At 41.9% G+C, this 13,201-nt stretch overlaps 1 protein-coding gene across 1 annotated transcript in view; it reads left to right on the top strand.

Annotated features, from left to right (window-relative positions):
• The window catches only part of TTN (titin), a 309,203-nt gene extending 296,787 nt beyond the window's left edge, over window positions 1–12,416 (top strand). Inside the window, exons 307-315 of the mRNA XM_065413700.1 lie at window positions 110–415; window positions 515–814; window positions 1,055–1,630; window positions 1,722–2,027; window positions 2,118–2,711; window positions 2,838–8,785; window positions 8,876–9,029; window positions 10,162–10,449; window positions 12,082–12,416. Of these exons, the coding sequence (XP_065269772.1) occupies window positions 110–415; window positions 515–814; window positions 1,055–1,630; window positions 1,722–2,027; window positions 2,118–2,711; window positions 2,838–8,785; window positions 8,876–9,029; window positions 10,162–10,449; window positions 12,082–12,380 (8,771 nt within the window). The 3' untranslated portion in view covers window positions 12,381–12,416. The remainder of the gene's footprint in view (window positions 1–109; window positions 416–514; window positions 815–1,054; window positions 1,631–1,721; window positions 2,028–2,117; window positions 2,712–2,837; window positions 8,786–8,875; window positions 9,030–10,161; window positions 10,450–12,081) is intronic.
• The last annotated feature ends 785 nt before the right edge of the window (window positions 12,417–13,201 follow it).

Below are 13,201 nucleotides of genomic sequence, written 5' to 3'. Positions count from 1 at the left end.
GTACAATAAAATTCCTGTTTTAATTATCATGTCTTATGTGTGTAAAAGTACAATCACATACACACAAAAGAGCTTTAAAAATACATGGTTATTCTGTTATTTTTAACAGATCCTCCAGAGCCTCCCAACAATCCACCAGAAGTACTTGATGTCACAAAGAGCTCTGTTAGCTTATTCTGGTCCAGACCTAAAGATGATGGTGGTTCTCGTGTCACTGGCTACTACGTTGAGCGTAAAGAGACATCTACAGAGAAATGGGTCAGGCATAACAAGACTCAAATCACAACTACAATGTTCACAGTCACAGGACTTGTTCCAGATGCTGAATATCAGTTCCGCATCATTGCCCAAAATGACATTGGTGAGAGTGAACCAAGCCCTGCTTCTGAACCAGTGGTGTGCAAAGATCCATTCGGTAAGAAACTGTTCGAATTAGTTGACATTTTGGAGAGCAATTTAGTGAAGTTCTTAGAGAAGTGAAATTTAACTTGTGTAAATACTCTGTAATTTATAGACAAACCAAGTCAACCTGGAGAAATTGAGATCACTTCTATATCTAAGGATAGCATTACTTTAGAATGGGAACGGCCTGAATGTGATGGTGGAAAAGATATCCTGGGATACTGGATTGAATATCGTCAGTCTGGAGATAGCGCATGGAAAAAGTGCAATAAAGAACGTATCAAAGACAGACAATTCACAGTGGGAGGTTTACTGGAGGCTACAGAATATGAATTCAGGGTTTTTGCAGAAAATGAGACTGGAGTCAGCAGACCTCGAAGAACAGCTATGACAGTAAAGACTAAACTAACATGTAAGTTTAAATGTCCTATCCTAGTCACTATGATTTATGTGACAGATTAAATGATATTTTATGTCCTGGTAAACTATGTTGTGCTCATGAACATTATATATTGGCTATATGGTTTTAAAGAATAAGCCTGCAAGTTTAAATGTAAACTGGTGACAGGTATAAGTGAAGGATGTGTATAAATAAAGTAATAGTGGAGGAACATTTAATAATTTTCTTATCTTTAACCTTTCAATGTTACAGCTGGAGAAGCACCAGGCATAAGACAAGCAATGAAGGATGTTACAACTAAACTGGGTGAAGCAGCTCAGTTGACATGCCAGATTGTTGGGAGACCTCTTCCTGACATTAAATGGTATCGTTTTGGCAAAGAACTGGTACAAAGCCGAAAATACAGAATGTCATCAGATGGACGCACCCATACACTGACTGTAATAACAGAAGAACAAGAAGATGAAGGTGTCTACACTTGCATGGCTACCAATGATGTCGGGGAGATTGAAACTACTGGCAAGCTACTCTTGCAGGCTCCTCCTCAGTTCCACCCAGGCTTCCCACTGAAAGAGAAATATTATGCAGGTGTGGGTGGCACCCTTCGCCTCCATATTGTGTACATTGGTCGCCCAGTACCGGCTATCACTTGGTTCCATGACAAGAAACCTTTGAGAGACTCAGAAAATGTTACTATTGAGAACACTGAGCATTATACTCATCTTGTCATTAAGAATGTCCAGCATAAGACCCATGCTGGGAAGTATAAAGTGCAACTAAGCAACATATTTGGAACAGTTGACACTGTACTTAATGTGGAAATTCAAGGTATTAAATCTATTTCTTATAATTCTGTTGAATAATATTCTCTAAAATATTTACTGGCAGATAACTAAAATACTATGCTTTCCTTTTATAGATAAACCAGATAAACCAACAGGGCCCATTGTTGTGGAAGCCCTACTGAAAAATTCTGTGGTAATCAGCTGGAAGCCACCTGAGGATGATGGAGGTGCTTTGATAACAAACTATGTGGTAGAGAAATGTGAAGCTAAGGAAGGCACAGAGTGGCAACTGGTATCTTCAAGCATTTCAGGCACAACATGCAGAATTGTTAACCTAACTGAAAATGCAGGCTATTATTTCCGTGTGTCTGCTCAGAATACATATGGCATTAGCAAAGCACTAGAGGTTTCATCAATTGTTGTTATCAAAAGTCCATTTGGTAAGCGTGCACCAAAATACGAGTTTACATATACCTGCAAATTACTAAGCTAACTTCATTTAACGTTTTGAATCTTTTTATTCTTTACAGAAAAACCAGGGCAACCTAGTCAACCAGTAGTAACTGCTGTTACAAAGGACTCTTGTGTTGTGTCCTGGAAACCACCGGCCAGTGATGGAGGTGCAAAGATCAGAAATTACTACCTCGAGAAACGTGAAAAGAAACAAAACAAATGGATTGCAGTAACAACAGAAGAAATTCACGAAACAGTCTATTCTGTGAAAAGTCTTGTTGAAGGCCTTGAATATGAATTCCGTGTAAAATGTGAAAATCTAGGCGGTGAAAGTGAATGGAGTGAAGTATCACAATCAGTCATTCCAAAATCTGATGTACTAATTCAAGCACCACATTTCAAGGAAGAACTAAGAAACTTGAATGTGAAATTCAGAGCCACTGCCACATTTGTTTGCAAAGTCACTGGTCATCCTAAGCCTATTGTTAAATGGTTTAGACAGGGTAAAGAGATCTTGCCAGATGGTGAAAAGGTTAAGATACAAGAATTTAAAGGTGGATATCACCAGCTGGTCATTACAAATGCAACAGATGATGATGCCACTGTCTACCAAGTTAGAGCTACCAATCAGGGAGGATCTGTGTCTGGCACTGCCTCTTTGGATGTTGAAGGTGAATAAAGTGTTTTGATGCTTTAGTCAAATTCTTATTTAACTTTCCAAAGTTTAGAATACTCCTGCTGTGTTTTAGTTAAAATACTGTTTGTACTGATGGGATCTTTCTTTCTTTCTGCTACAGTTCCTGCTAAGATTCACTTGCCCAAAAATCTTGAAGGTATGGGAGCTGTTCATGCTCTCCGAGGTGAAGTGGTCAGCATCAAGATTCCATTCAGTGGCAAGCCGGATCCAGTGATTACATGGCAGAAAGGACAAGATCTCATTGATAACAATGGACACTACCAAGTTATTGTTACAAGATCATTCACCTCTCTAGTTTTTCCAAATGGTGTGGACAGAAAAGATGCAGGTTTCTACATTGTTTGTGCTAAAAATAGATTTGGCATTGATCAAAAAACAGTTGAATTAGATGTGGCTGATGTACCTGATCCACCAAGGGGTCTGAAAGTAAGTGACATTTCAAGGGATTCAGTCAACTTGATCTGGACTGCTCCAGCAACTGATGGTGGAAGCAGAGTCACAAACTACATCATTGAGAAACGTGCTACTACAGCAGAGAGATGGATTCGTGTTGCACAAGCTCGTGATACCCGATACACTGTGGTAAACCTATTTGGCAAGACAAGCTACCAGTTCCGTGTAATTGCAGAAAATAAATTTGGGCAAAGTCAGCCTTCTGAACCTACAGAGCCAATTATAACACAGGAAGATAAGACAAGAATGCTGAACTATGATGAAGAAGTTGATGAGACCAGAGAAGTCACCACAGTTAAAGCATCTCACTCTTCCACAAAGGAACTCTATGACAAATATATGATTGCTGAAGAGCTTGGGCGTGGGCATTTTGGAATTGTCCACCGCTGTGTTGAAACAGTTTCCAAGAAGACCTTCCTGGCCAAATTTTTTAAAATAAAGGGAGCTGACCAAGTTTTAGTAAAGAAAGAGATTTCCATCCTAAACATTGCTAGGCATAGAAATATCTTGTATCTTCACGAATCATTTGAAAGCCTAGAAGAATTAGTCATGATCTTTGAGTTCATATCTGGAGTTGACATCTTCGAAAGAATTAGTACAACCTCATTTGAACTGAGTGAAAGAGAAATAGTAAACTATGTACACCAGGTCTGTGAAGCACTTGAATTCTTACACAGTCATAACATTGGACATTTTGATATCAGGCCAGAGAATATCATTTACTTCACAAGAAGAAGCTCCATAATTAAAATTATTGAGTTTGGTCAGGCTAGACAGCTGAAGCCTGGTGACAACTTTAGACTTCAGTTTACTTCTCCTGAATATTATGGACCTGAAGTACATCAACATGATGTGGTCAGCACAGCTACTGACATGTGGTCACTTGGTGCCCTAGTATATATACTTCTAAGTGGTATTAATCCTTTCATTGCTGAAACAAACCAACAGACTATTGAAAATATCATCAGTGCTGAATACAACTTTGATGATGAAGCATTCAAAGATATAAGTATTGAGGCCATGGACTTCATTGATCGCCTACTAGTAAAAGAAAGGAAGGGTCGTATGACTGCTGCAGAAGCACTTAGTCATCCATGGCTGAAACAGAGGACGGAAAAGATCAGCACTAAAGTCATCAAGACATTAAGACATAGGCGGTACTACCAGACCCTGGTGAAGAAAGAATGGAATATGGTTGTGTCAGTAGCTCGCATTTCCTGTGGTGGTGCAATTAGATCTCAGAAAGGGGTTACAGTTGCAAAAGTAAAAGTTGCATCAATTGACATTGGCCCCATTTCTGGGCAGATAATGCATGCTGTTGTAGAAGAAGGAGGGCATGCGAAATACACATGTAAGATTGAAAATTACGATCAGTCCACACAAGTGACTTGGTACTTTGGTATCAGGCAACTGGAGAACAATGGGAAGTATGAAATCAGCTACCAGGAAGGAGTGGCAACCATGTATGTTAAAGACATTACTAAATCAGATGATGGTACCTATAGGTGCAAGGTAGTAAATGACTATGGTGAAGATAGTTCCTATGCAGAGCTATTTGTTAAAGGTGTGAGAGAAGTTTCTGAGTATTATAGATACAGAACAGTTAAGAAAGTGAAACGCCGAGTGGATACTATGAGACTTCTAGAGAGGCCACCAGAATTTACTTTGCCTCTGTATAACCACACTGCCTATGTTGGTGAACATGTCAGGTTTGGAGTAACTATAACCGTCCACCCAGAACCTCGAGTAACATGGTTCAAATCAGGTCAGAAAATTAAACCAGGTGATGATGATAGGAAATATGCTTTTGAATCTGACAAAGGTCTTTATCAACTTACCATCCATAATCTTACTGAGGATGATGATGCTGAATATAGTATTTTGGCACGCAACAAATATGGTGAAGACAGTTGCAAAGCTAAGCTGACTGTAATTCCACACCCACCTCCAGCAGACACCACATTAAGACCAATGTTCAAAAGACTATTAGCAAATGCAGAGTGCCAAGAAGGCCAAAGTGTGTGCTTTGAGATAAGGATATCTGGTGTACCAAAACCAACATTGAAATGGGAGAAAGATGGTCAACCTCTGTCATGTGGTCCCAACATTGAAGTTGTTTATGAAGGTTTGGACTATTATGCTTTGCACATCAGAGATACTTTACCAGAAGACAGTGGTTATTATAGAGTTACTGCTACAAACAATGCTGGATCTTCAAGTTGTCAGGCTTACCTGAAAGTAGAACGCTTGACATATGTCAAGCACGAGTACAAGACAGAAGAAGAGCGGGAAAAGCATGTACAAAAACAAATTGACAAGACACTAAGAATGGCAGAAATCCTTTCTGGGACTGAAACTGTTCCACTAACACAAGCAGCACAGGAAGCTCTAAGAGAAGCTGCCATCCTGTATAAGCCAGCAGTGAGTACTAAGACTGTTAAAGGCGTATATGAAATTCAGAAGGAAGAAATAAAGGAAGAAAGGAGACTTCGCATGCCGTATGAGATACCAGAGCCTCGCAGGCATGTACGCACTGCTCTTGAGGAAGATCAGACCATTAAACAGTTTGTGCCTATGTCAGATATGAAGTGGTACAAGAAGCTGCGAGACCAGTATGAAATGCCAGGAAAACTAGACAGAATTGTTCAGAAACGGCCAAAGCGCATTCGCCTTTCTAGATGGGAGCAGTTCTATGTGATGCCACTCCCACGCATTTCTGATCAGTATAAACCTAAATGGCGCATACCAAAGCTGTCACAAGATGACCTTGAAACTGTGAGACCAGCACGCCGCAGAACACCATCTCCTGATTATGAGCTTTATTACAGACCAAGAAGGCGATCACTCAGTGACCTGTCAGATGAGGAATTACTCCTACCTACTCATGACTATTTAGCCATGAAGAGAATTGAAGAGGAAAGACTGCGTCTTGAAGAAGAACTTGAGTTAGGCTTTTCTGCTTCACCACCAAGCAGAAGCCCTCCACGTTTTGAGCTGTCTGCCCTTCGTTATTCTTCAGCAGGGGAGCAGGTCAGTACAGAGGAAGCCAGAAAAAGAGAGCTGAGGTACTCAACCTATCACATCCCATCTAAAGCTGAAACTGGAGCAAGTTATGCAGAACTTCGTCAACGCCATGACAGGGCTGTCTATAGGCCACCAAAGCAAAGACAGAGAATAATGGATGAGAGAGAGGATGAAGAATTGCTTCGTCCAGTTATCACAACTCAGCGACTCTCTGAATACAAGAGTGAGCTTGAGCGTATGGCACAGGAGGAAGAGAGCAGAGTGAGGAGGAGACAGAGAGAAATAACTGAGATTACATCAGAAGAAGAAGAAGAAATAAAAATGGTGGAACATGTTCACAGGGAATTTTCACCACCCTCAAGGCTATTAAGGAGGAGAAGATCTCTTTCTCCAACTTACATTGAATTAATGCGCCCAGTATCTGAATTAATTCGGCCCCGTTCACGCCCTGCGGAAGAAACTGAAAGGAGATCCCCTACGCCAGAGAGAACTCGGCCACGCTCACCAAGCCCGGTAACTAGTGAAAGGTCACTCTCTCGATTTGAAAGGATGGCCAGATTTGATATCTTCTCCAGGTATGACTCCATGAAAGCTGCTTTGAAAACTCAGAAAACAATGGAAAGGAAATACGAAGTTCTGACTCAGCAGCCTTTCACCTTGGATCACACCCCTCGCATCACTCTGAGAATGCGCTCTCATCGTGTGCCGTGCAATCATAATACCAGGTTCATTCTAAACGTCCAGTCAAAACCAACAGCTGAAGTGAAATGGTACCATAATGGTATTGAAATCCAAGAGAGCAGTAAGATACATTTCACTAATACCAGTGGTGTGTTAACCTTGGAGATTCTTGACTGCCATATTGATGACAGTGGAACATATCGTGTTGTATGCACAAATTACAAAGGAGAATGTTCTGACTATGCGACATTAGATGTTACGGGAGGAGATTATACTACCTACTCTTCCCAGCGCAGAGATGAGGAAGTACCAAGATCCATTTTTCCTGACTTGACAAAGACAGAGGCTTATGCTGTTTCCTCTTTTAAGAAAACATCTGCAATAGAGGCTAGTTCTTCAGTCAGAGAGGTCAAATCAGAAATGACAGAGACAAGAGAATCACTCTCATCATTCGAACGCTATGCTTCTGCTGAAAAGAAAATCACTGCAGCTGAAGAAAAATCATTGGAGGAAAGGGCTTCACTCAAGAAGTTTAAGACCACTCTTCCAGCAACAATATTAACAAAACCACGATCAATCACTGTCTCTGAAGGGGAGACTGCAAGATTTTCTTGTGACATTGATGGTGAACCAACACCAACAGTAACGTGGTTACGTGCAGGTCAAGCCATTGTTTCTTCCAGGCGCTTCCAAGTCACACGAACACAATACAAATCTACTTTTGAGATTTCTTCTGTCCAGACATCAGATGAAGGAAGTTACATTTTGGTGGTAGAAAACTCTGAAGGAAGACAGGAAGCACCCTTTACTTTGACTGTACAAAGAGCAAGGGTTCCTGAAAAAGCAGTTACATCACCCCCAAAAGTCAAATCTCCTGAGCCTCGTGTGAAGTCTCCAGAGCCAGTTAAATCACCTAAACGTGTAAAATCCCCTGAACCACCTACTGCTCATGCAAAAGCTAAATCAGCAGCAGAAAGCAGGACAACTCCAGTGGAGAAAGTGCAGTTACCAACTGCTGCTCCTCCCAAGATAACTCAGCAGCTGAAAGTGGAAGCTTGTGGAGATAAGGTAAGGTTTTCCTGTGCAGCTGAAAGCAGTATCTTAAGTGTCAGAGAAGTATCCTGGTATAAAGATGGCAACAAACTGAAAGAAGACAGCCATTTCATGTTTCATTATTCAGCAGATGGCACCTATGAACTCAAAATCCATAACCTTACAGAGTCTGATCAAGGTGAATATACCTGTGAAATCACTGGGGAAGGTGGTGTATCTAAAACTAACTTCCAATTTGTTGGCCAAGTTTTTAAAAGTATCCATTCCCAAGTGTCAAGCATGACTGAAAAGTCTAAATCAGTTGAGAAAGAGGCTGAGGCACTTAAAATTTCTACCCAGAAGAAATCAGCAGACACAACTCAGGAAAAAGAAGTGGTCCAAGAAGAAATTATTAAAAAGTCAGCAGTTTCTGAAGAAGCCAAAAGATCACATGCAGAAATTAAAGCTTCTTCCACTAAAATGACTGTGTCTGACGGCCAGAAAGTTACTGTGAAAGCTAACATTGATGGTGCATCTGAAGTGAAATGGGTGCTGAATGGAATGGAGCTACCTAACTCAGAAGATTACAGATATGGTGTATCTGGAAATGATCACACTCTAACCATCAAAAAAGCTAGTCATAAAGATGAAGGAATACTTACCTGTGAAGGTAAAACAGACCAAGGCATTGTCAGATGCCAGTTTGATATGACCTTTTCTACTGAGCGCTCAAATGCACCAGCCTTCATCACACAGCCCAAATCTCAAAACATTGATGAAGGACAAGATGTATTGTTGACTTGTGAAATCTCTGGGGATCCTTCTCCTGAAATTGAGTGGTTTAAGAATAACCAACCAGTAAGTAATCACTTACATATTAGCTTTAAAAATTGCATTCAAAATTCTTGTTAAAATTGATCATAATCAAAAATATTTTTCCCCCCTCAGATTGCTATGTCATCCAAAATCAATGTAAATCGCTCCAATACTATATATTCTCTTAATATTCTAAATGCTACAGTGAGTGACAGTGGAAAATACACAGTCAAAGCTAAAAATTACCATGGACAATGCTCTGCTACAGCATCCCTGACTGTACTCCGTAAGTTTGTTGTTTAATTCTTGTTGTTTTGAATTACTAGAACTCTTGCCTGGTAGAATTAGATGCAACAAAATCTGTAGAGTAGTGTTGACTTACGCGTTTTAACACATTTCTATTTTTGTTGTACAATATAATTTATATTTTACAAATATGGGGGATCTTTTATGCTATTTTAACACCTATTTAAGAGTGTTCAGTTTCCTACCAGATGAGTGTCAATAGCAAGCAGTGAACATTCTTAACTGTGATCTTGCCATTAACCCCTGGGTGCTGGTGATCACTGTTTCATCGAACATCAAAGCAGTTCATTAAAAAAAAAAAGCATATTACTCTACCATTAAAAATGTATTGAATTACTAGTACTTGAATTAAATTGTTTTGCTGGCAGTTCAAGAATATCTTGATTCCTGGAATCAAGGGGTTATTGTATTTTTGCTGTTGCTGTATGTTTGTGCTTATGTTAAAGAGAAAGCAGCTGTGATATTTACTACTTGTTAGATGACTACAGAACAATTCATTTAACCAGAATATGTAGGTCAAACAAAGAGAAATTATAAAACAGTATTTAAAAGTACCTGAAAATGTTTCAGAATTTCTACTGATATGAACTAGGCAAATGCATAATCCCTTGCTCTATGATTCTAGTGATAAATCTGACAGGAATTGCTATCTGATGATATGTCTTAAAATTGGCAAATAAGAGCTGCAGCTAGAGACTGAAGGAATAGCAAGGAGTTCCCATAGCTCTTTTTAGGTACATTTTGGGTGGCATTTTCTGATTAGTCTGAAAAGGAATCAAAAACCAAATCAAAATACCCACTGCCAGAAAAAAATGCTAAACTTCTTTAAAAAGCAGCAGAATTATATCTCTGGCTGCAGCTGTAATTTTCTTTTGTTCATACATGTCATAAATGTCTGCTTCCTGCTTCATTATTTCATATATAAATTATTATTAGTGATTTAGCCATGTTGGATCAAGTAATTGGAAACATTTTTATGGTCCATTGAAGTTTTCCTTCAAAAAGTAAGCATACTCTTTTCTCCCTTCTATGAAGTCAACATAGGATGACATTACTTCACCAGTTAATGATATGACATAGCTTTTTCCTTTTATGTTTGCTATGCTCCACAGCTCTAATTGAAGAACCTCCAAAAGAGGTAGTATTGAGGACAAGTGGTGATGCAAGCATGCAGGAAAGTTTCTCTTCTAAGTCATTTCAAATGTCTGCTTCTAAACAAGAGGCTTCGTTCAGCAGTAGCGGCATGACTGAAATGAAATTTGCAAGCATGTCTGCCCAAAGCATGGCCTCTTCCATGAAAGAATCCTTTGTAGAGATGAGCTCCAGCAGTATTATGGAAAAATCTAGTCTGACACAACTGGGGAGTTCAACTAGTAGAATGATTACATCTGGTTTGAGAGGTGAGCAATAAAATTACTGGTAGAATTAGAATATCAAATACCTGGGAGTAGTACTTAGAACAGGGGTAGACAACCTTTCAGAAGTGATGTGCCGAGTCTTCATTTATTCACTTTAATTTAAGGTTTCGCGTGCCAATAATACATTTTAACGTTTTTTAGAAGGTCTCTGTCTATAAGTCTATATTATATAACTAAACTATTGTTGTATGTAGAGTAAACAAGGTTTTCAAAATGTTTAAGAACCTTCATTTAAAATTAAATTAAAATGCTGATCTTACGCCTCCAGCCTGCTCAGCTCGCTGCCGGCCTGGGGTTCTGTTCACCTAGGCCGGCAGCGGGCTGAGCGGGGCCTGCAGCCGGGACGCCGGCTGGCAAGGGGCCGGCAGTCGGGACCCCAGACCTGGGGGGGGGTTCAGGGGTCAGGGCAGAGGGCTGAGTGTGTGTGGAGGGTGCAGGGCAGAAGGCTGGGTGTGTAGGGGGGGTTCAGTGGTCAGGGCAGAGGGATGGGGGCTGTGGGGGTGCAGGGCAGAAGGCTGAGTGTGTAGGGGAGGTTCAGGGGTCAGGGCAGAGGGTTGGGGGTGTGGGGGTGCAGGGCAGAAGGCTGGATGTGGGGGGGTTCAGGGGTCAGGGCAGAGGGCAGTGGGGGTGTGGGGGGGTTCAGGGGTCAGGACAGAGGGCTGGGGTATGTGGGGGGTGTAGGACACAAGGCTGGGTGTGGGGGGGGTTCAGAGGTCAGCAGGACCACCCAGAGGATTCAGGGGGCCTGGGGCAAAGCAATTTCGGGTGCCCCTTCCATAAAAAAAAGTTGCAATATTATAGAATACTATATTCTCATGGGGGCCTCTGCAGGGCCCGGGGCCTGGGGCAAATTGCCCCACTTGCCCCCCCCCTCTGGGCAGCCCTGGGGGTCAGGGCAGAGGGCTGGGGGTGTGTGGGGGTGCAGGACAGAAGGCTGGGTGTGGGGGGGAGTTCAGGAGTCAGGGCAGAGGGCTGGGGGGGCGGAGGTGCAGGGCAGAAGGCTGGGTGTGTGGGGGGGAGTTCAGGGGTCAGGGCAGAGGGCTGGGGGGGTGGAGGTGCAGGGCAGAAGGCTGGGTGTGTGGGGGGGGGGGTTCAGGGGTCAGGGCTGGGGTGCTCGGCTCGTGGGGGTGCTCCCAGCCCCCTGCCCTGAGCGGCTCATGGCAGGGGGCTGGAAGGGATATGCCCTGTTCCACCCCCTTCCCCAAGGCCCCAACCCTACTTCTTCTCTGCCTCCTCTACGGAGCAGCGAGCACGCTGCCACTCCTCTCCCTCCCCCTCCCCCTCGCAAGGGCCATCAGCTGATCAGCGCAGGGAAGGAGAGGAGGAGGGACAGGAAAGCACCACGCTGGGGGAAGAAGCGGGGGTGAGGGGAAGCTTGGCTGCCGCAGGACCAAGCTTCTGCCTCCTGCTCCCGCAGGGGAGAGCGGTGGGCAGGGGGGGCTGAGTGGGGCTGCGACCGCAGCAGGCAGCAGCGTGCCACTCAAAATCGGCTTGCGTGCCGTGTTTGGCATGCGTGCCGTAGGTTGCCGACCCCAACTTAGAATATCTCTGATGCAGGGAGATAGTTATTTTCATTAAGAACTAACTTGAAACTTACTTTCACATTTTGCAAAGGAGTACCACCCAAAATTGAAGCTCTTCCATCTGATATCAGCATTGATGAAGGAAAGGTTCTCACAGTATCCTGTGCCTTTTCGGGTGAACCTGCTCCTGAAGTAACATGGTACTGCAAAGGGGAAAAAATTACTAGTCAGGAACAGCAAGGCAGATTCCATATTGAAACTAGTGAAGATCTAACCACTCTTATCATCATGGATGTCCAGAAGAATGATGGCGGACTTTATACACTGAATTTAGAAAATGAATTCGGTACTGACTCTGCCACTGTGAATATTAATATTCGATCAATTTAGAGGGCTTGATCTGTTTTATTTACACTTGACTTTTTACAAGTGTCATATAGACTGAAATATCAAATCTGTAAATAGGAAAAAAATATTTTTGTACCTACCTGAATGAGACAAAGTTCAAAGATATACATTATGACTTATAGTTATTATTTGACCTATGAATTTTAAACATTTTTCAATGACATGTACATACTGTATATAGCCGAAGTTAACGGTTATGAAGTTTTGTACCATTTATTTTATGACTTATAAAATGTAATTTTTGGAACTAACGGTTGGTAGGAGAAAGTTTCTAAGGAAACGAATACCCTACTCAACATTTAACTAATTGTTGTGCCTCAACACAGTGTTGATGTCTAAGAATGCCTCAACAGGTAGAGAGGCTCCCTGTTGAAGACTGCATACACCTAAGAAATGATACTGTGCATTGTACTTATACGTGCACGAATATATCTGTTGAATCAGAAGTGTAAGGCATTGGTGATGTTTGCATCTACCCTCCTGTAATCAGCACTTTAATGTTTTACATTGACTCTGATTGTCACACTAATTTTTATTTCCGGACTGACTTACAATATTTTGAGCAAAGTGCAAGCGGCCAGCACTTTGTTCACTCACTGTTTGAGTACTGTTTCTGGCATATTGACTACCTGAATAGCTTTTAAGAAGTAACATCACCTGGCCATTCCCTCATTCAACAAAGTTGTTTAGGTACTCAAGTGCAGCAGCAGTACTGACTCTCGGAGGTTCCCGGGGTGCAGTGATTGTGAGTTTGTGTGGTAGTATTAGAAATCTATTACGTATTGTAATTTCCAAGCAACTAA

The sequence above is a fragment of the Emys orbicularis genome, chromosome 11 (genome assembly GCF_028017835.1).
Source record: "Emys orbicularis isolate rEmyOrb1 chromosome 11, rEmyOrb1.hap1, whole genome shotgun sequence".
Classification (NCBI taxonomy): Eukaryota; Metazoa; Chordata; order Testudines; family Emydidae; genus Emys; species Emys orbicularis.
Note: the sequence above shows the minus strand (reverse complement) of the source record. Positions and strands in the feature narration are given on the sequence as shown.